At 38.2% G+C, this 21,837-nt stretch overlaps 1 protein-coding gene across 2 annotated transcripts; it reads right to left on the minus strand.

Moving 5' to 3' along the window:
- Window positions 1-1,227: 1,227 nt before the first annotated feature.
- Window positions 1,228-6,792, minus strand: LOC133882456 (high affinity sulfate transporter 2-like). Of its 2 annotated transcripts, XM_062321641.1 has the most exons (14): window positions 6,662-6,792; window positions 6,180-6,527; window positions 6,033-6,081; window positions 5,396-5,600; window positions 5,043-5,217; window positions 4,846-4,911; window positions 4,638-4,751; window positions 4,430-4,546; window positions 4,206-4,332; window positions 3,341-3,627; window positions 2,904-3,094; window positions 2,684-2,769; window positions 2,524-2,600; window positions 1,228-1,676 (listed from the first exon to the last, which is right to left on the minus strand). In XM_062321641.1, exons 2-14 carry the CDS (start codon window positions 6,513-6,515, stop codon window positions 1,539-1,541), a joined length of 1,968 nt encoding a protein of 655 aa, XP_062177625.1. In that variant the 5' UTR covers window positions 6,516-6,527; window positions 6,662-6,792; the 3' UTR covers window positions 1,228-1,538. The 2 variants fall into 2 exon arrangements, with proteins under 2 accessions (XP_062177625.1, XP_062177624.1); XM_062321640.1 differs by lacking the exon at window positions 6,662-6,792 and having other exon boundaries at window positions 6,180-6,589.
- Window positions 6,793-21,837: the final 15,045 nt, after the last annotated feature.

Below are 21,837 nucleotides of genomic sequence, written 5' to 3' on the forward strand. Positions count from 1 at the left end.
GTCACATTTAATAGTCTTCAATTAATTATTTTTTGGACAGACTCTCAACTCTCTCGTGCGTCTCTCTCTGTCTTGCTCTTGTCGGCCGCCACTCTCCGTCGTCCACAGGTACGCTCTCTCTCTATCTCTCCCACTCTCTCTCTTGTGCTGATCTCTCTCTCTTATCCCTTTTTCCGGACGTCCGATCTCCGGTGGGTAAGGTATATATTCCGGTGATGGAAAGAGGACCGGCTGGGAGGAAGAAAGACCGAATGAGAGTTGGGTCATCGCCGAGGATCAATTTTCGGTGATTAGAAGCGATTTTCGGCAACTGGGCAAAGGGTTAATGCCGAATATGATGTTTTACAGCGATTTCCAACGTACGTCGTCGCCGGTGCTTTTGTTTCCTTGCTGGGGAAGGAAAAGTGGCCGGTGATGAAGATGAAAAGGTGGCTGAAGATCCAATCCCCATGTCGCCGGATAATGTCGTATCTCTAGTCGACAAGGGATCTAAAAGAAAAGAAAAAGAAAGAATTATGTTCTTTCTTTTTCTTTTCTTTCTTTAAAAAATAGGTTTAGTTTAGTGACGTGTCTTTAGTTCCTTGTTGCCGGGTGCAAACCGCTGTCAGTGAAACATTGCGCTAACCACATTGCGACATATCAGTGACATGGCGATAGTGGCCATGTGGCAAAATGGCCACATGGGCATTTATAACATGTTGCGGATGGTCAACTTTGCGACCACCTGATCCACGACATGTGGTCCACATCGCTAACACCACGTGGTGACCCGTTAGCGTGGACTGCCGTCCAACACGTGGTGAAGGGCAGGTGGCTAACTGCCAGATTTTTTTGTTGTGATATGGTAGTAACATTCTTGGTGCTGTATGTTAATGATATCTTTCTACTTGAAAATGATGTATGGACAATATCAACAGTAAGGATCTGATTGTCTAATTAGCTTGATATAAAGAATTTAGGAGAGACAAGCTATATTCTAGGGATCAACCCATACGCCTATGTCATGGACCCAAGTACCCGACGTTATTGTTTGGGATAATTCTAGGTATCTCTTGCCATTATTGTTCTATTCGAGAATGGGATCAGAGAAGAGTAGCTCCCAGTCTATTCATGTTCTATTTTGAACATGTTATTTTCTTTATCTCCGTACCAAATTGCATTAACAATATATATATTATAGACACAAGAAATCTAACTGCTAATAATCTATGAAAAACATGAGCATCATTCAGCTGGAACTTCTTAGAGAGAAAACCCATGAATTACCTTCTTTTCGGACCAAAACAAACGCAAATTTAGGAGAAACAAAAAACTGAATAACAATAAACGACGAACTCATCTAGAGCTCATTGGAAAGAAAATGAGAGAACGAAAAAACAAAAGGACCTAATCCAAATCTTACACCGGCAATCTCAGGGTTGCCCACAACTGATGATCGGTATTGCAAACGTCTGCAGGCCACACTTTTTCGATTTAAACGCCCTATCTTATTCACATCTTAACAAGGCAAACGCATTAACCATCCTCCCTCGTATATGTTATGGCTCTTGATTTCTTGGCAGTGTTAGGACAGCGTCTGCAACTGAGGGGAATATCATCTTCTCCCCGATTAATGTTGCAAACTCAGAGGAGTAAAGCTTTTCAGTTACTATTGGCGCCGGGTTCGCTAGAGCAAGCTGCGCAAAACAATACCGGAACTTTAGTAATTAAATAAAGGCCATGTACGTAATTAAAGACCTTATGGCATTAACATTGTAAAACCTTTTCAATGATTCAATTCAGTTAATGGCCGGATCAGCAAAACTCAACAGAACTTAACAACAGTACTTGTGTAAGATTCTACGGAAAGAATAGTGCAAAATTTTTGTCTATGAAAAATATTATGGGAAAATATACAATTTTCCATTTCAACTACCATCAAATTTTCATTTATGCCTCCAAACTATAAAAAGTGAGATCGGGATCCTTTCTACTATCATCGCGTGTCAAATTAGGTACTTTTGTATGTTTCTCCCCAATTACCGTCAAATTTATTAAAAAAACAACCGTTTGAAAAAAAAAAATTTATTAAAAATCTTACAAGAAAAAAAAAAAAACTTGAAAATCCCAAAAAAAAGCTGGCCCTTTTCATCTTACCCCCTTAATTTTTTTCACATGATTATTTTTTCTTTTTTAATAACTTCAAGGATATTTTGGAGAAAAAAAAAACTTAAGGGTCAAATTTGACATGTGATGATAGTATGAGGGTCCTGATGTCACTTTTTAAAATTTGGAAATGTAAATGAAAATTAAATGTGATCGTAATTCATTCAGGAGGCTAAAATATATTTTCCCCAAATAAGAATTAGTTGCTATAACCGGGTAGTGTTATAACAAAAAAAAAAAAAAAAAAATTGCAGATGGTGTAGGAAGGCATAAATTGATGCCAATTAATTTACAAAGATATACTACTCAAACTTGTACAAATAATATGAAAATTAACCATAAATTAAACATTTTATAAGTTCTAAAGCTTTTACTTACACGTATATTTCTATGCTGAAGACTCCTATGTAACTCTTCGAAGGAATGAATTCCACTAGTGTCAATATCAGTAACCGCTGCAGGAATGTAGATTATTTGAATATATTCATTTAGTAACTGACTTGGAGATCTAAATGAAATACTAGAATAATATTCTTACGTGACATTTCAATGACAAGATACTGAATTCTCGGTAAATTGATTCTGTTTACTTCTTCTTCTTCATAGCTGAGCCATCTCAAAATCCTGCGAGAAATTTGATTTAAGCACGGGCCATGTTTCCTTATTCAAATTTTGACAGTACGTACTAGATAATTTGTCCATTAGAGATAGAGAGAGAGAGAGAGAGAGAGATTCAAAGGAATCGGAAAAGCAATTACCTTTCCTTAATATAGTTGGAATTCGAAAAGTAAATTGCAGAATCGACTCTAACAATCAGAGTGCCAGGAACAGGTTTTGCATCGGAATATTGCACGATGTTCCTGTAAACATTAGTCCCCGGGAGTTTCCCAAGTTTTGCAGTCCGTGGTCTTGTGACTTGCAGGAGGATTTTGGCAAAGGATATTGCCACCTTCATTAACAAAAATTAGAATTTTGTAGTGGCGAATAAAAACATGAATAGAAATTCTACACGAACTCCTACTTTTATACTTTCAAGTACTTATTACCTAACGTCACAGTTCCAAAAAGAGAGTAAGCATATTGGATCAAAAAACTATGTAATGAAAAGCTGAGGTGACAACTACTATGTTAAGGAGTAAGTACATGAGAGTGTAAAAGTGGGAGTACACCAGACACCCGTTAATCGACTTCTTACCGCAATTAAAAGGCCAATCTCAACACTTTTGAAAACCACTCCAAAGAAGGCTCCCATGCAAGCAATAAAATCCAGTTTGTCAATCTTCCATAGTAGTAGTGCAGCTTTAATGTCAATTAGGCCTATCACTGCAGCTATGATGATGGAAGCAAGTACAGCATTCGGAGTGTACTTAAATAATGGTGTGATGAGTTCCAGGGTTAGAAGAACAACCAAAGACATCACAATATTTGAAACGGTTGTACTGCAGCCAGCCATGTAATTTACTGCTGAGCGAGAGAAGGATCCTGAATTCCAAAGCACAACGTATGAAAAATAAAATCATATAATAAATCTTGGAAAAACTTCACTTGCCTCACACCTATCAAGGGTTTGTAAATCATAATCTCAAATTCTCAAAATTTATAATGTCGGGTTCCCAATTGTTAGACCATTTTAATATCACCATTCCAGAAGGATTTTTTATTTTATTAAAATCTTAACGGAGGACGACAAAATAACCACAATACCTACACATTCAATGACTCACCCCAGACCCACGGCCATCCATTTAGACTTCCAATTTTTTTTTTGGAAAAAAACTATTTCTTAAGTGTAAATTTGTATTCCTATTAATTATACATGAGTATAAAAAACGTTTTACTTGTTTACCGTTTAATTTAACTTAAAATCGTACCAATAAAAGTGAAATTAAAAGGAACTGAAACATAAGATATTAACAATGTAAATTTGGATAATTCGAAGCTATAATTGCAAAACTCTTAACAGTTCGGGAGTTACTGAAGTTTCCCATAGATCTTTGACGAGAGATAATAAGACAGGCATGTTAGAATTTGATCACATTCAGCTTTTTCCCCACACATACCTGTCGTAACGTAGCAAGATGTCAAGGAACCAATAATGTTCATACTTCCAAATGCCACCATTTCTTTGTTTCCGTCCAGCTGGTAGTCATTCATGGAAGCAAATGTTCTTCCAATCGCCACACCTTCCTAAAATTTTTATTTGGCTGTTAATATATATATATGGGAGAACTAGGTAATTAATTTCTCATTCTAAGTTAAGATATTGAGGCTGATATTTGCTTACCGTCAGTCCTATCATACCCGCCACGACACCAATCTTAAGACCTTTGAGGACAAACTCTCCAGTCCAATAGATTTCGTGAACAGACGAAGGATTTATGCCCTTTTGTATATGTTTCACCTGTATATATATACAAAGACTATATATATGAGCTTTTGATTTCCTTTGTAGCAAGATAAAGAGAAAATCATAATCACAAACGAGCACTTACAATTGCAACACCTTTCCTATCAGCATGGGTGATAGCCACACAAAAGGTGGCTACTATAACAGAGATCAAAGGAGCCATAGCAGATACCCAAAATAATTTTGGATACTTTTTCCCCTGGAAAGTATCAACGAAGAGTCAATTACACCGAATGTAAAAGCTTCAAGTTTGATATATCTAGAAAAGGGTAGGTCGGAATAGGATACTTAACTATGTACTTGGTAATCAGAAGGAAGACCAAGAATGACAGTCCAATGATTATGGTTTGCCAGTTCCACTGTTAAACATGTATAGAATTAATTTAATCCACATGTTAAATCATGTCATGTGAAATATTTAATTGAAATCACAAAATCAAATTTCACTAAGAGAAAAATGAAAAAAAAAAGTTTTGAAGTATATATGTACCCCGTGATGTACTGTGCCCCAAACAGAATGCATGACAGAAACAATGTCAGTCTTCTTCGTGAAATTTGTTATACCAAGAAGACCTTTGAGCTGTTGAAGGGCTATGGTAACCGCAGCTCCACCCATGAATCCAACAATGGCGGCATGAGACAGAAAGTCAATCAAGAAACCCAATCTGAAAGCAAAGACGTAGCCATCACTTTAATGCCATATGACTATCTAGAAGGTCTTGAGAAGGAAAAATAAAGAAGAAAGCTAAGAAAGAAAAAGAAAGGGATCAGGTAGAACGTTAAAATATAAATTCAATGATTAAATTCATCTCTTGTTATTAACTTAAGCTTTTGAAATAATACCTGAAAAAACCAAGTGCAAATTGAGTAACGCCAGCGAAGAAGGTAGCGGTGAATGCAAGACGCTTATAAGCAAGTTTGTTAGATGAATTTATCTCATTCTGCAGCAGAGTACCAAGTAGCAGAGACACCACGGCCACTGGTCCTATGGCAATATGTCTGGAGCTGCCCATAAAAGCATAAACAAGAGGTGGAACAAAGCTCGAGTCTGAAGAAAAGTGGACCACAAACCGCGTTATTGAACAAGGTATTCAAGATGTTTACCGGGTAAACTTCACTTATTCTTGAAAGTCTCAAAGATTTTGCAAATCATAATTTCAAATTATAAAAATTTGCAAGGTAAGTTGTATGTTCCAATCCTTTTAATTTTTTTAAATTTAAAAAAATATGCCAAAACGTCAAAAATACCCCATTTTGAAATTTTTTAAGAAAATAGAAAAATCTAAACATGTGATGACCTACGGTCAAACTGTTTAGGATTTTTCTTTTTCTTTTTTTTTTTAAAAAAATAATTATAGACGAGCATAAGAAACGTTTTGATCATCTTCATTTAAGGCAAAACCTTGGTGAAATTAAAAATACTTGACATTATATTACAAATTTCGATAATTCGATGGTTATGAGAAACGAGGAAACTTACACAATCCATATTGAGGGTCCAGATTTGCAAGCTTTGCATATGCAATATCCTGATAAACGTACGTATTCAATTATATGTCATCAGAAATTGAAACTGGCCGAAAATGGAAAACAAATATTAATATAACCTTGAAGGAAAATCTTTTACCTGAGGAACACACAGACTGGCAATGGTAAGTCCAGCAACAAGGTCACCTTTGAAATTTTGAAGACGGTAGCTCCTTCCCCAGTCAAGAATGGGAAAAATACCTTGAAGGACTAGAAGAAACTTTGATGCAGCCGATTCGTCCTTAAAATGGCGTAAGGGTTCATCATAGAAGAAAATTTCCTTAACGCCAGTTCTGAATTCTTTCCAAGCATTTTGCGTTTGAGGCGGTTCCACCCTGTGAATGTGGTGAGCAACCGCTGGATGGCGGCGCGAGGAAGGGCCACTTGCGATCTCCATCTCGTTTGTTTCAGGATCGTCTGTAACACGCCGACTCATTGCACCCAGAAACTACTTTGCGAAAAAAGCAGAAGATTTTGATTAGAACACGTAAATGCATGATTCCATTCAACAGAAAATATTTTGAATTTGAAATAGAATCATATGATAATTATAAATTAAAGAAAGAAAGTACAGGTACTAACTCAGAAAGTAGCCAATGACTTAAGCCGATAAAGATTGACACTGGACAGGCTAGTACCTACAGGGAAAGTCTTGCTTATATAGGCAACCAAAAGCACCGGATATTTTGTTTCGTCGGATATTTTGTTTCGTCGGATATCTACTAGCCATCTAGCTGTCACGAATACCACTGCAAACAAAGGATGACTTTCTCAATCAGATGACAAAAGGATGATGATGATGATGAATATATAATTGCAAGATTCTAAAATTAATGTCAAATGTTATATTAATTAGTTTATTATTGTCCACTAAGTCAGATTAATTATTGATTTGACCTTTGAATTAATTATTGATTTGACCTTTGTATTCTGATCCCTTTGAATACGTGAGAAGGATCTCTCTATTTCAATCATTTGAAATGGAGAGGATCCAGCGGCGGGAGAGGATCCGTTTCCATTAATACGGGTCTACATATTATATTTTATGTACTCAACCCAGTGCATTCTAATGAACAAAATGACACAAGGCTAACAAGGGGAGTAACAAATCATACTCAACTTCTAATTTATTTTTATTTTATGGGATTGATATTCCAGTATCCTTCAGTTTTTGGATTAATTTTTATTAAAAAAAAATAAAACAAAATTAAGGGCTTATAAACACTGCCACATAAGCCCGGTGAGAAAGGTGTTGATTATTTAAAACTACTACTCCATTGAAAAACGCTCTCTATGTAAAAAATAACCTGTATCTGTTAAACCATCCCAGATCTCTACCATTACTCTTCCCTCTTCTACACCTCTCCCACCCAAATAACCTTTCCACCACCTCCTTTTGGTACCTAGTTTTCCTTTTTTCTTAGTCCCAACAACGCTTTTGTTTGGAGTTTAGATCTTCGATCTACTATAATTAACCTCTCCACCCACACAAATCACGTGCTCCTCGATCTTCTACCAAATCTCTCTCCACCTATGTCCCCTGTTGCAGCGTGTATATGCCACATGCCGCCATGGCATACGTGTCCTTAATTCACGCAGCATTGCCATCTATGGTACCTCCCGGTAGATTTGACGATTCCTTATCTCCGCTCCTCTGGCTCCCTTCCTGTGAAATTCTTTTATATATTGCAAAGAAAATTTCATATCTGGATCTGACTCATTATTTGAGTGTACATTTATCTCTTAGCTTTCATAGCTCTTTCTACAACTTGTACGAAACTACAACTTCCATCACGAGGATCGTCTAGCTCCCGGGCACTAGATTGTACATTTTTCCTTTGTTTTGGTTATATGTATATTCCTTTTTTTGCTGATATAATTTTATTTTCACTCATATAAAAAAAATTAAAAAAATAAAAATAAAAATAAAAACCTAACAAAAGCCACTTGAAGTATCTGAACGTGCGAATAGATTTTCAATTTTTTTCCCATGCCTGCATCAAGTGAATATACTCTTGGGATTCTGTCTCCAAATAGTGTTTCTCTCTCTCTCTTTCTAGCTTGGCCTTCATTTGTTTACTAAATTATCTTTTTGGGAAAAAGTAAACAATTAACTACCTTAGCCTTTCAAAGTCTAACAGATCACAAGTGGGATAGTGATGCTTCCAAATTAAACCAACTTGTAAGGGGAGAGTTTATAAAATTAATTCACAGACTCAGCAGGAATAAATCTAATGAATAAATTAGATCATTAAACTTTAATATAATGAACCAAGCAATGTCTCACGCAACCATTTCGTGCGCCACCATAATTCGAGCTTCATTCTCATGTACTCAACTCAATAAACAATTTGATCCAGCCAGAAATAGAGAGAACCAGGAGGAACTCAAATTACGTCCGGATTCATTGAACCTAAACGCATTGACTTTCTGTTCTCTCTGATAAGCAAGTGGAATAGCTCATTGAGGAATAGATAACGTATAATAATTCGTGGAAAAAAACTAATCTATACTGTCTTTATGTTTTAGGATTTGCAGCACGACCGTTGTATGTTTAAAAAAGGCAGGACATCACAGCCATTTTCGTATTCCCTTCACAGCCATTATTGTTTCTGGAGAACATACTTACGTATGATCAATTAATTGATTGATTAGGCCTTTGTGATTCTGATCTCATTGGTACAACCGTACAAGTGTTTTATCTTTTGTGCACGCAGCCAGTATATTTTAATGAACAAACTGACACTCAGAATGCTTGAGAAGGAAAAGGGAGATTAAAAGGAAGAAGCCAAAGAAAGGAAAGCCATGTCATTACATACCTTAAAAAAGAAAAGAGATGTTAGGTTTTATGTTGTTGGCAAGTCTATGTTTAGGGTCTAATTCTGTGACGTTGACCCACATCACCTGGGTATGGGAATGAGGATGTTCTTATACGTATATTTGCACCCTTCTTGACACAACGTGTTTTAAAGCCGTGAAGTCTATGAATCTATCAGAACTCTGCAGGTAAGCGTGCTTCTGTGAGACTAATACCAGGATAGGTGACCTCATGGGAAGTCTTGGTCAGGGGAGCCAAAAGCGGACAATATTGTGTCATTTGGAGTGAGTCATTACGAATTCGGTCTTAAAATAAGGTTCAAAACTTGGTTCAAATTGAAGATCAAAAGAGCTCAATCAGAAGACCTTTTGAAAGGTGTTCATACGAGAATATGAAATGCACTTCAAAACAAGTTTCTAAATACCTCAATTGTAGTCACAATCGTAGGCCGTTTGACCAAAGACTTCAAGGCATTCATTTTCAAATTCTAGAAAGGCTCGATTGCAAAGGCGATTACATCCAGTTCTAACGAGACTAAATTGGAAGACTAACAGAATGCCCTAATCGCAATTACGATTACACAATGTTCAATCTGAATGGTCATCAAGTTTGATCTTAGAAACTCAATCGCACACTGTTCGAACAATGCTATGCAAAAGTTGTGGAACCCTAGCTCGTGTTCGAACAAGATCAAGAGTTGTTCGATGGGGACTCAAGGAGGCTGGTTTAAACCTTAGCTGACTTAGACTAAAAACCTAAATTTTTTCTCCACGTATATAAGCTTCATAAGCCACGATTTTCAATTAACTTGGAAGATATTTTTCATTATTGTTGGAGAAGTTCCTAAACACCTTTGAGCCTTAAATAGTTTAGTTATTCTCCTTGATCTTCATTGTTCAAAACCTATAAAAACTTATGGCCACCAAAGTTCTAGGTTGCAGCAAACAAGGTTTGTCTGTGAAGGTAATTCCTATAGAAGAGAGGTTTCGGAACCACTGCAGTAGGAGGTGAACATGTAACACAAGTTTTCTATAGTAGATCATTTTTCCTTTAATATATGTGTTTCAATATGCCAATATTACGCCCTTTGCAAGTGTAATGCCCCCTTCTAAAACTAGGTTAAAAACCATTAATGAGGGCTTAGGGGTTAATAAGGGACAAAGACTGATGAGCCAATCAACGAAAATAGTCTGGTAGAAGACTTAAGGGAAGTTTTGGTTTTGACTAATCTGTCTGTGGGTTGAGTGATCGATTGGTCTCACTCAAAAACCCTAGCGATCAAGCACCTTTTTTTCGTAAGGGTTGTTAGATATGTGTGTGTGTGTATATATGTGTTTCTTAGTTTTATTAGCTTCATTCTGTTGACAAAATGAATATCATGTAATGTTGCTGTCATAACAGGGATACCGTATTATTTTAGAAGTCTTCATATATTCATAATTTATTTCTCTAATATGGAAAGGGCCTTATTATGACAAGTTTCAGTGTCACAAGCTTCAAGAAGGCAATTTCATAGTTCTAGGAAGATTCTGTGAAGTTTACAGTTCAGGAAAAGGTTGGATCCCTTGTTCCCGTCCGGACACCCGCCTGTGTCTAGAAGATTCTGACAAGCTTAGCATTGCATCTGTCCAGATGTCAGGGCAACACGTCTGGACGCTCTTCAGTGTTTGAGAAGAATCCAGTTTTCCTTTGCAGACACTGATAAGGAAGGACAGCTTGCAACCGTCCAGACGCTAGGGCAACACTGTCTGGTCGCGGCCTTAATATGAAAACGTGTGAAGCGTGTTATGGAAAGGCGGTTGCATAGTTCACCGTCCGGACGCTCCTTGACTCCGTTTGGACGCCACCTAGAGAAATCCGAATCAGTGGCGATTTAGGTACTAAGCCTATAAATAGAGGCCTCCAGGCATGTATTATTTACAGAATTCGGTATTGAATTATCTATTGCTTGGAGAGGGTGTTTAGGGAGATATTGTGAAGATCTGCTAGCTCTCTAGCTGTTGCCGAAGTGTGGTTCTTGTTCGTACGAAGTCTAGCTTAGGGAGGAGCCCTAAGCGAAAAAAAATTCATTGAAGACCCCTTCAGGTAGGAGACTTGGTTGGGAGGCGTTCACGTTAGGTTACGTGTCAGAGTGCAAAATACGATCTCTGCATAGGGGTATGTGAGTGTTACTGTCTTGTTATTAGCTTTGTCTTCTAAGTAGTGGAATTCCTGAGTTTGGCAACCCCGGGGTGATTTTTCTCTTAATTGAGTTTCTAATTCGTTAACAAAATATCTGTGTCTTTTAAATTTTCGCACTTTGATATTTTGTTACACATTATTCACACACACACACACACTGTAAATTAGAAGTCTCTTTATTTTTCAGTGTTGATAGGGGTAGTTATTGGTATAAAATAAAGAAAATGTTTAAGCTTTGCTTGAAAAAACCCTAACTTTATGGTGGACAATGTTTTAAACGGACAAAATGAAATTAAAGGCTAGCCCTAAACTTTCTAAGCTGTGAATATGTACTCTTAAATGAAGCTTTTGCCAAAGGGATGGCGGTAATTGCATAAATTCTGAAACTTTATGCTTAAGTTGTAAAAAGGTTGGGTCCTTATGTGTTAAATAGTGCTGGGAGTGAAAATGGGGTGTTTTTCGAGTCTTAGACACTCTAGAGGCCTTACTAGTGGTAAAGATAAGATTTTCTAGAGGTAGTAATGTAATGTCCAAGAAATTAATTAAGCATTAAAAATATGAATTAGACTAATTAAGCAAGAAACTTGGGGAAAATATGGGTAGAAAACTTAGAAAATGCTCAGAAGTGATTTCCTGAGTAGCACGTCCGAATGGACCAAGAAGCGTGTCCGGACGGGTTTGCCAGAAGGTCTGTGTCCACTGCCGTGTCCGGATGGGTTAGTTAGTGAGTTCCAGTTCTCCCGTGTGTCCGGAAGGACCAATCTCATGTCCTAATGGGCCTTACAGAAACTCCATATTTGCGATTCCTCCTACGCGTGTCCGAATAGGGGTCTATTAAATTTGCTAGAACGAGCTCATTTTCTTGCCCACTCTTCCTTTGTCACGCCATTTTCTCTCATTTCCTTAGGGTTTTGACCTAAAACCCTAGATCCTAGTAGATTGAAACCTCAAATCTCAAATTTGACTTCAGAAACATGATCCTTGAGGCAAGATCTACGTTTTCACCAATTCGTTTGAGATAAATCCAAAAATTCTAGTTTCTCTTGATTTCGTGTAAATCTTGAGAGTTTGAGTTTAATCTTCCAATTTTCTTTAGGTTTGGTTTGTTTTAGAGCATTCTAAACAATCTCCAAGCTCTGGGTCTTACTTTGGTGAGAATTCAAGGTAAATTCCTAAATCCTAGTTTTGTCTACTTGGTTTAAATTGTGGTTTTTGGTGTCTAACCTTAAGATAATATTATGGGTTAATATTAATAGTTAATGGGTTGTCAACTAGAACCCAATAAAGTCTATGGGTTTTTCATGGATCTTAGCCCTTCAGCAATTCAAGAGCTAAGTGGAGATTTAGAGTTACAAATTTGATGAGTTAGTATTAATGTGTCATGCAAAGTGATGATGAGAGATACATCACAAGGCTTTCGTTGATGATTCATCTGCAAGCCATATACCGAGCAGCCAAAGTGAGTACTTTACTCACTGAGAACTTGATGTGTTTTTTGAAAAGTAAATGATATGAATTGATAACTTCGAGCCAATGTTATTTAGATGAAGGTATGATTGTGGATGATTTTGATACTTTCAATTATGTTAAGAAATGCTTTGATGATGTTTTATTTGCTTTGAGATATGTTTTGATGAACATTATGTGAAGTTGAGTTTTCATGATTTGTTGGAAAGAGTATGTGAAGAACATGATGCTATTTGAACATGAAAGATTATGAAAACCATGAGATGAAATGATTTGCATGTGTGATAACATGGACGGAGAGCACAAATAGTGTTGATGCACTAGCATAATGAAATCATGAACGCTGAACAAGCCCTAGGGTTAATGCCTCATGGGTACAACAAGTGTAAGACAAGAGTTGATGCTCTTGGTCTCAGAAACATTAAGACTAGAAAGTTAATACTCCTAGTATCAAAATCAGTAAGTTCAGAGAGTTGATGCTCTTGACTTCAGAGATAGTAAGTTTCAAAGAGTTGATATTCCTGGCTTTAGAAACAAGTCCTGGGGTTGATGCCTTGCATGCCTAAAGAGTTGATGCTCTTGCCTTCAGAAACAAGAAAGTAGAACAAGGGCATGCATAGCATGATGATGTGTGACATGATTTGGAAAATAATTTCATGCTAGACATATTAGTATGCATATGTTTTCTGGTATGGGATGGAAATCATATGCATAGTGATATTCGACTATATTGCATATGATTTAAGCGATGTCTAGTTCGGATATGCCTGTATGCTTATATTTTCTGGAGTTGTAGAATGTCTGTATGCTTGTATGACCAGGTTATGATGTCAACGATTTTCAATCTTAGAGATGCTTGTATGCTCGTGTTTCTCCGAATCTACCATTTCCACTTAGTATGTATATGTACAAGTATATAATGTAGTAAAACTACTCCTGTGTATGTGTACATGTTGCTCTTATGAGCTACGAAATGTTTTTAAAACCGAAGCATCATGTTGATAGTAGCTAATATTGTAAACACAAGGCAAAAATAAAAAGGATCGGCTCATTGTGAAACCAGTGTGTATTTTACTACTAAGTTTGTGAACTCATACTTTCACCTATGTGAGGCCCTTCGCATTTGGTCATAGATGTGTCGGACTTGGATGGCCCACCCATTTTGTAAACATTTTGTGTGTGGCTTGTGTCGCGTATGACACGTGTTTTGTACAACCATCCTTTTGATATAATTAATGTTTTAATTAAGCTTTAAATAGATAGACAGTGTATGGCTCTGTTGTTGTAATTTACACTCATTAGTTATGGGATGTGTACGTTGAGTTGGCTTTGTGACTAAACCTGATGTCACTGTGGTGAGTCCACTTTGTATAAAAAAAGAAAAAAAAAAAAAAAAAAAAAAAAAAAAGGGTATTTACAAGTTATGGTATTAGAGTAGTTAAATCTAAGGGTCATTAGGAAAGTAGAGTCTAGAGGTGTGTTAGAGTCAAAGGGTAACATCAGAGCCTTAGGATTCTAAATGCTTATAACAAAGACATGAAAACTTAGAAAAATTTCCTTGCATGCATTACATGATTATTGTAATGCATTCGATGTAACTTATGTTTGTTTATGTGGCACATCATCTACTCTCACATTGGTAGGCTAACTTTAATGTGATTGCGCAGAGCCATGCTACCTAGACAAAGACTTCTTCTGGGATATAAGGATGAGGAATCAATGAATGATGGGGACGGTGTTACGCCACCTCTTTCTCCTCCACCACCTCCTCTGCCTTCACCTCAAATGCCCAATATGACTTAGTTTTGGGCCAATGCTACTCAGTTCATGCCGACCATGATGGCCGCCATGCCTTGACAGGGCGAGCGAAACGAAACATTCAGTTGGTCATTGGCCAACTTCTTCATACACAATTCACTAGTGTTTGATGTAAGTCCTGGGCCCTTGGCAACAGATAACTGGATTACCAATTTCCAGGACCTTGCTAATGCACTTAGGTCCATTGACAGCCAGAAGGTTAACTACGCGGGACTTAAATTTGTTGGGAAGCTAAATATTGGTTGAAGTCCACTAAAGTCCTTCTAGTCAAAGAATTGGGCCCCAGTGTCCCAATCACGTGGGATATGTTCAAGAAAGAATTTAATGACCGATTCTTCCCTGCCCAAGAATTCCAAGACTTGAAATAGGGGAACTTGTCAATTGAATAGTATTCAGCTAAGTTCCTAAAATTGTCGAGGTATGCTCCACTCCTTATCCTCGACGAACAAACCAAGGCTGAAAGATTTCTCGACGACTTATCACCGAGAATCAAAGAGGGGATCGCTTTCCTCGACATCACTTGCCACACAAAAATGGTGCACACTGCCACCATTGTTGAGAAAGGGATTAAGGAAGCAGCTACAGACCATGTGAATAGGAAGCGGTCAATCTCATCCGGAGCACCACCTCCTCCACCTCTGTCGAAGCGACAATCTTCTAGTGGTCTTTCCGAGTCCTTTGGAAGAAGGAATACCTCTGCGAGCCGTGTCAATGTCAGTGTTTCGCAGTGTAGCAAGTGTGGAAGGGTACACTCTAGGGAGTGTATGAACAAATCTGGGGTATGTTTTCGATGTGGTAGACCTGGCCACTTCGCAAGGAAATGCCCCATGTCAGCTGCAGGGAGTCAAGGGTCTCTAGTATGCAATTATTAGCCTAGACGACTTGCCCAAGTAATGGTCTACTCACTCACCCCGGGTAATGTCCAAGCTAATGAGAATGCTACCCGACGTACTCACAAGTACTATACCTTTATTTGGTAGCGTTGCCAACATCTTTTGTTATTCAGGTCCTACCCATTCTTTCATTTCGTCGACTTATGTGAAGCTATGCAAATTGAGCACTAAACCCTTAGAGAAAAACATATGCGTGGCCACTCCTATTGGTGACCCAATGACTTGTAGAAAATGTGTGGACAGCTGCCCTATCGTCATAGAAGGGAAAACTCTACTAGCGAAGTTAGCAGTATTTAATATGTTGGGGTTTGATGTCATTCTAGGAATGGATTGGCTATCAAAGTATGGAGCGAACATAGATTGTTGTAAGAAGGAAGTAACATTCTAACTTAGTGGCCTTGAAGAGTTCAAATTTTGCGGGTCTCAGGTACGAGCTACTCTTCCACTTCTCTCTATCATTAAAGCAATAAAGAGTGTCAGAGAGGGTGCACAAGAGTATTTGGCTTATGTTTAAGCCAAGCCTGAGCTCAAGTCGAAGCTGGAAGACATTCTAGTAGTACGCCATTATCCTGATGTTTTCATAGAAATCATGAGATTGCCTCAAGATTGGGAAATTGAGTTCACCGTTGATTTGGTACCGGAAACTTAGCCTATTCACAAAGCATCGTACCGTATGGCTCCAACAGAGTTGAGGGAGTTGAAAGAGTGTTAGGTTGTAATTGGCTTCATTCTGTTTAGGAAAAAATCACTTGTATGTAAATATGCTTTTTAACAAGGATTCTACTATTCAGAGTACTTTCGAGAAGATTCTGCATTGCTTGCAAGTCTGAAGTTTTTCGAGTCCCTGTCAGCCGTCCGAACGAAGTGTCATCTCGTCCGGACACTCATTTATCTACTACTCCATCCATCCGGACGACGTGCCATACCGTCCGGACGCGTAACAGACCAAGCATCATCCGTCTAGATGACGTGGTTTTCCGTCCGGACCCTCCACTGTATCGAGAAGCTTCTGTTCCAGCTTGCATCCGTCCGGACGTCTCAGTAGCCCGTCTGAATGCCTCTCAGTATTCGATCAAGCTTGAGATTCTTTCCAAGTTCAAATAAGGGAAGATTGATTCAGCCGTTCGGACGATGTGGATTCCCGTTCGGACGCACTTCTTATTAAGGCAAGAATCGCATTTCAAACTCAACCGTCCAGACGTCTGTCAGCATCGTCCTGACGTGCGTTCAACAGATATGGAAATTGTATATTCAACTTAACCCGTCTGGACGCCTGCCTCTCATGGTCAGGACGCGTGCTTATTAGATATGAAAATTGCGTGTTGAAGATTAACAGTCTGGACGGCCATCCCCTATGGTCCGGAAGCGCGAAGCCTTATATGGAAATTACTTGCAGCAGATGTGCGACCGTCCGGACAACTGTGCCTTACCCTCCGGACGCGGCTCTTATGTAACGCCCCCAAACCGCAAAGGGTTAGGTTCGTCACTTTCTCTTTAAAAACTGCAAAGATTCGTAAGGTCTGCCAAATATCTTAACTAGTATGCTGATTTGAATAAATAAAATAATAATGGTTTCAAAATATCAGAGTTTTTAATAAATGCGGAAACGGTCATTTAGAAAATTTAATTATAAAAGATACAATAACTGAAAATTTTAGGGTAACATAAATGAAATGTCCTAATGCATTCCTAGATCCCATCCCGGCCACCTACGTCTCTCTGTTCATAACCTGAAAACAAAAACAAAATAAGGGGTGAGCACAAAAATATGCTCAGTAAGGAATCCTCAACCATAAAACAGTTGAGTTAATTTTTTTTGAAAATCTTCAAACAATTGTCAAAAACTTCTTTTAAATATCTCCAAAACATTTATCAAAAACTCCCTTTTATAAATCTCCAAACATTTGTCAAAAACTCCCTTTTTATACACAAGATAATATATATATATATATTTGAAATAATCATTACTCATAGTATGCCCAATACACTATTACGCCCTGTGTACGTAGGGTTGCGCGGTCGTTGCTGTGACCTTGGGTGAGTAACGCGGTTTACCTGTGGCCACAGGCCCCACCCCCGTCAGCTAATTAATTGAAGTGCACTTAGACTGACATAGAGACAGATACCGCTGTCACTAAGCGAACCAGCGGGTGCGCTTCCATCTCGAGCTCCGGTACCGAGCTAAATCCCTCTGCGAATCTCTGCGGGTCTAGGGCCCAAATAATAGTCTCCTCCACACACGTGCCCTTTTCAAAAATATTTCTCCTTTATATATAACTCAAAGAGTTTTCTTCCCAAAACTTTCTCATTCTTTTCTTGTATATCTTCTCACAAAACTTTCTCATTCTTTACTAGTATATATAGGGCAACGTGTTGGAGGGTTTTTTACTCAAAATCACGATTTCAAGAATATTATTTTTACTCAAAAATTTTCACATCAAAACCAACAAATCCTTTATATAAACAAAATAATTTAATAATTTGAAATACCGAATCAAAATAATCAATTCGAAATTTTGCAAATAAAGGAATATAATTAAAATAATATAATAATTTGAGAAGGGGTAAAGGGTTCCCTTACTTGGACTTTCTATTAGCATCGGAATCGAGCTTTTACCAAAATACTTCCTTGCACACACTTCAAGCCTTAAACCACACAAAACTACACAAATCCCACAATTTTCTCTCTTGGCCTTAGGTGTGTGTGTGAGTGAAGCTTGATGGGTATTGTGTCTTCCATTTTGGGTTCTATTTATAAGAGAATGAATGGTTAGGATCAAGTAGACACATTTTGATCCAATGGATGGGAATTAACCTTACCTACCTCAATGCACTCAAAAATGCACTCAAACTTACCTACCACAATGCACTCAAAAATGCACTCAAAAATGCACTCAAACTTACCTACCACAATGCACTCAAAAATGCACTCAAACTTACCTACCATAATGCACTCAACCTTACCTACCACAATGCACTCAAATTTACCTATCACAATGCACTCAAACCTTAATATATTATTCTAACATTATTATTATTATTATTATTATTTAACCATTCTCATTGCTAGACCAATCTACTATGCCTAGTTTCTCACTCAAGGAAATTACTATTTCTCAAAGGTGGGTTGGGTTTGTAGATAGCAATTGGAATGGGTTGGGTTAAGTCCAAAGATAGCCCATTAAAGAATAATGTGAATTTCCGTCCAGAACAGGGGTCCTATTTTTCACGAATGTTTTCGGGTATCAAATGGAGTCCAAAAATTATGAAATTTGGAGGGTAGCTAGAGGACTTCAAGATGAGCGTTCAGAATTTTGAATCGACCAAAACGGAGTTCGTTTGACCCTGTTTTCGTTATTCCAAAGTTTAAGGTCTGTTTTGAGTTTTTATCAAATGGTAACTATAAACATTTCTACAAACAAAAATACACATTTATTTTCATAAATAATCATAGTTATTCTTTTTCCTTATTAAAAATGTTTTAAAAATTAATTTAAACCATTATAATTTATGTCTTAAAATCTGGGGCGCTACATCTTAAACATGAAAGATTTTCAGCGAAAATCTCAGAAATTCTGGTCGCACAATTGTCCGTCCGAACGGCCCATGTCCACCGCCCGGACGGCACCTATATATTTCACAACAGTCACCCATTTGAACCTCAGCCTATAAATAGAGGCCCTTGGGCATTGAGAACTGCAAGAATTCGATATTGAATTCCACTAAAGCTTAGAGAGTATTTTGTGAGATTATTGGAGCTAATCTGTTCTCTATCCAGCCATTGCAAGTGTGCTGTTGCTATGCTACAACTGAAGTCTATCTTAGGGGTTGGCCCTAAGGTAAAGGATTACATTGAAGACCCCTTCAGGTAGGAGACCTGGTTGGGAAGCGTTCGTCTTAGGTTACACATTAGAGAGCAAGGTACTACTACTGTATCAGGGGTATGTGAGTGTTACTGCTTTGTATCTAGATTTGTCTTCTTAATAGTGGATATCCTAGGTTTGGCTGCCCTGAAGTGGTTTTTCTTTTAATTGAGTTTCCACTTCGTTAGCAAAATATCTATCTCTTTTAATTCCACATTGTGATATTTTGTTGCACACTGTTGCACACACTTGTTGTTTATTTTTAGAAGTCAATTCCATTTTTCAATTAGTATCAGAGCTTGGTACACTCTGTTGAGATTTATTTCTTGAGTGTTATTATTTTGACTTCTATATTTTGATATGTCTCAAACTCTTAATTCTGTTCCTGCCTTTGATGGTACGAACTATGGCTATTGGAAAGCTCGTATGTGTTTCTTTTTAAAATCTATTGACTGTTGGAGTATTGTAGAAACTGGTTGGACTAAACCAACGGATACAACCCTCGAGGCAGTCCCTCGGAAAAACTCACGGCTTTCCAATGATAAAGATCTCCATGCTCTGTGCCAAGCACTTTCTCCATCTGAATTAGCCAAAAATTCAAACTGCGAATCAGCCAAAGAAGCATGACAAATTTTGGAAACAACATATGAAGGCACTAAACTTGTAAAATTTGCCAAACTTCAAATGTTGATTTCAAAATTTGAAGAGATTAAGATGTCAGAAGATGACACATTTGGAGAGTTTTACTCCAAGATGAGTGACCTAAGAATCTCCATGGTGAGTCTCGGGAAACCTATCTCGGATGTAAAACTTATTCGAAAGATTCTAAGATCTTTGCCTAAGCGTTTTAGGATCAAGGTGACCACCATTGAAGAAAGCAAAGATCTAGAAGAGATGAAGATTGAAGAGTTGGTGGGATCTCTTCAAACATATGAGCTATCCTTACCCCTAGTTAAGAAATTGAAGACCATTGCCCTGAATGCTTCCATGAAGAAGGTAGAAGCTTTATCTGAAGATGACTCTGAGGAGGAAGAAAAAGCTGTGGCTATGTTAACCAAGAATTTCAGAAGACTAATGAGAGATGACCGATTCGAGAAGAAGTTTTTTGAAAAGTTGAAGAAAGCTCTCAGAGAAGCAGAACCTGAGAAAGAAGAGAAGAAGGATCCTAGAGGGCCCAGATGTTTTGAATGCTCAGGTTTTGGGGATATCCGAGCTGAGTGAGGGAACCTCAAGAAGGGCAAGGGGAAAGCTTACAATGTGACTCTTAGTGATGAGTCAGAAGAAGAAGCTCCATAGTCTGAGAAATTTCTAGCTTCTGTGGCTCCACTTGTTGAAGAAGAAGACTCTTATTGCTCGGAGCATAGTGACAATGGGGAAGAGCTCAAGGAGGCTTACAAGACACTTTACAAAGAGTATGAGAAACTGAGGGAAGGTCGTAAGCAGCACCTTTATGATCTAAACAGTTTGCAAACTGAGAAAAGTTCATTGCTACTCAGAATACAAGAGCTCGAGGAAAAGCTACTAGAGACACACTTCAGCTAGAAAGAGTCACTGATGAGAAGCTGACTCATATGCTGTCTATTCAGGAGAGCCCAACCGACAAGACCGGTCTCGGGTATGTAGCTCCCTCTTTTGAAGCTCTTTCTACCTCTAAGACTGTACTTGTCAAACCAACAGTCCCAAAGCTTCCTCCTACAACTGAAGATAAAGGGAAGGACAAGGTTAATGATGATGTTCCAGGCACTCATTCCATCAGAACACCTCCCATATGCCATCACTGCGGTCTAAGTGGGCATGTCCGTCCTCAGTGCTCCCTCCTGAAAGCATAGAAAGCCAAGGTCAAGAAAGAAGTGCCTAGACAGGCTAATCATGGCACCAAACCTGCGGCCCAATATTAGACTCCATGGTATCAGGCTCCCTATCATCAAGCACCAGGATATCAAGCTCCTTGGTCTTATGCACCACGATACTAGGCATCTCAGCATCAGCGGCCTCAGCAGCGATTTGTACCAGCCAATTACAGTGGCAACTCCAAGAACAAATCCTAGCGGTTTAGAAGGCCTCAGAAGGTGAAAGAAGAGCAATACCACAGTGAGCCACCTATCTGGATGCAGAGCATGATGGAGTGGATGATGCAGTCCTGCCAGCAACCACCCACAGGAAGGAAGGCTTGGGTCAAAAAGGACAGTCACCCCATGAAGGGGAACAGACGCACCTAGCAGGTTCAGGTGTTCATGCCAAGGATTTGGTTCCTAATCCTACGGCATCAGGTTTGATTGCAATCTCACTTGCTATATTGTGTATGCAATCTAGGAACCGATTGTGCTTTTGCCCCCTATTTCTTTTGAGAGAATTTTGCAGGTACTTTTTGGGGAAGATAGAAAAAGCAGGTCGACCGACTGTTTTTCCATATTGGCATCATCAGGTTTTATCTTGCCTTGCATATGATGTCATTTCTATATTGCATTTTTTTAAAAATAAAAAATAAAAAATTTGGGAGAATTTGCAGGATATTTTTTTCACTTGGCATATCAGATATTGCATGTGTTTTCACCTGATATCTCAACTCTTTGTGCATTAATCTACTCTGCTTAGATATAATTGAGAGTTTATGAGTATAATCTGCCAAGTGTTTTCTTCTATATGCAAAAGTAGGATAGCTTCTTTTCTCATGCAATGAAAAATGTGCACTATCCTTGACTCCCCTAAAGGTACATC

Source organism: Alnus glutinosa, chromosome 11 (genome assembly GCF_958979055.1).
Source record: "Alnus glutinosa chromosome 11, dhAlnGlut1.1, whole genome shotgun sequence".
NCBI classification, from domain to species: domain Eukaryota; kingdom Viridiplantae; phylum Streptophyta; class Magnoliopsida; order Fagales; family Betulaceae; genus Alnus; species Alnus glutinosa.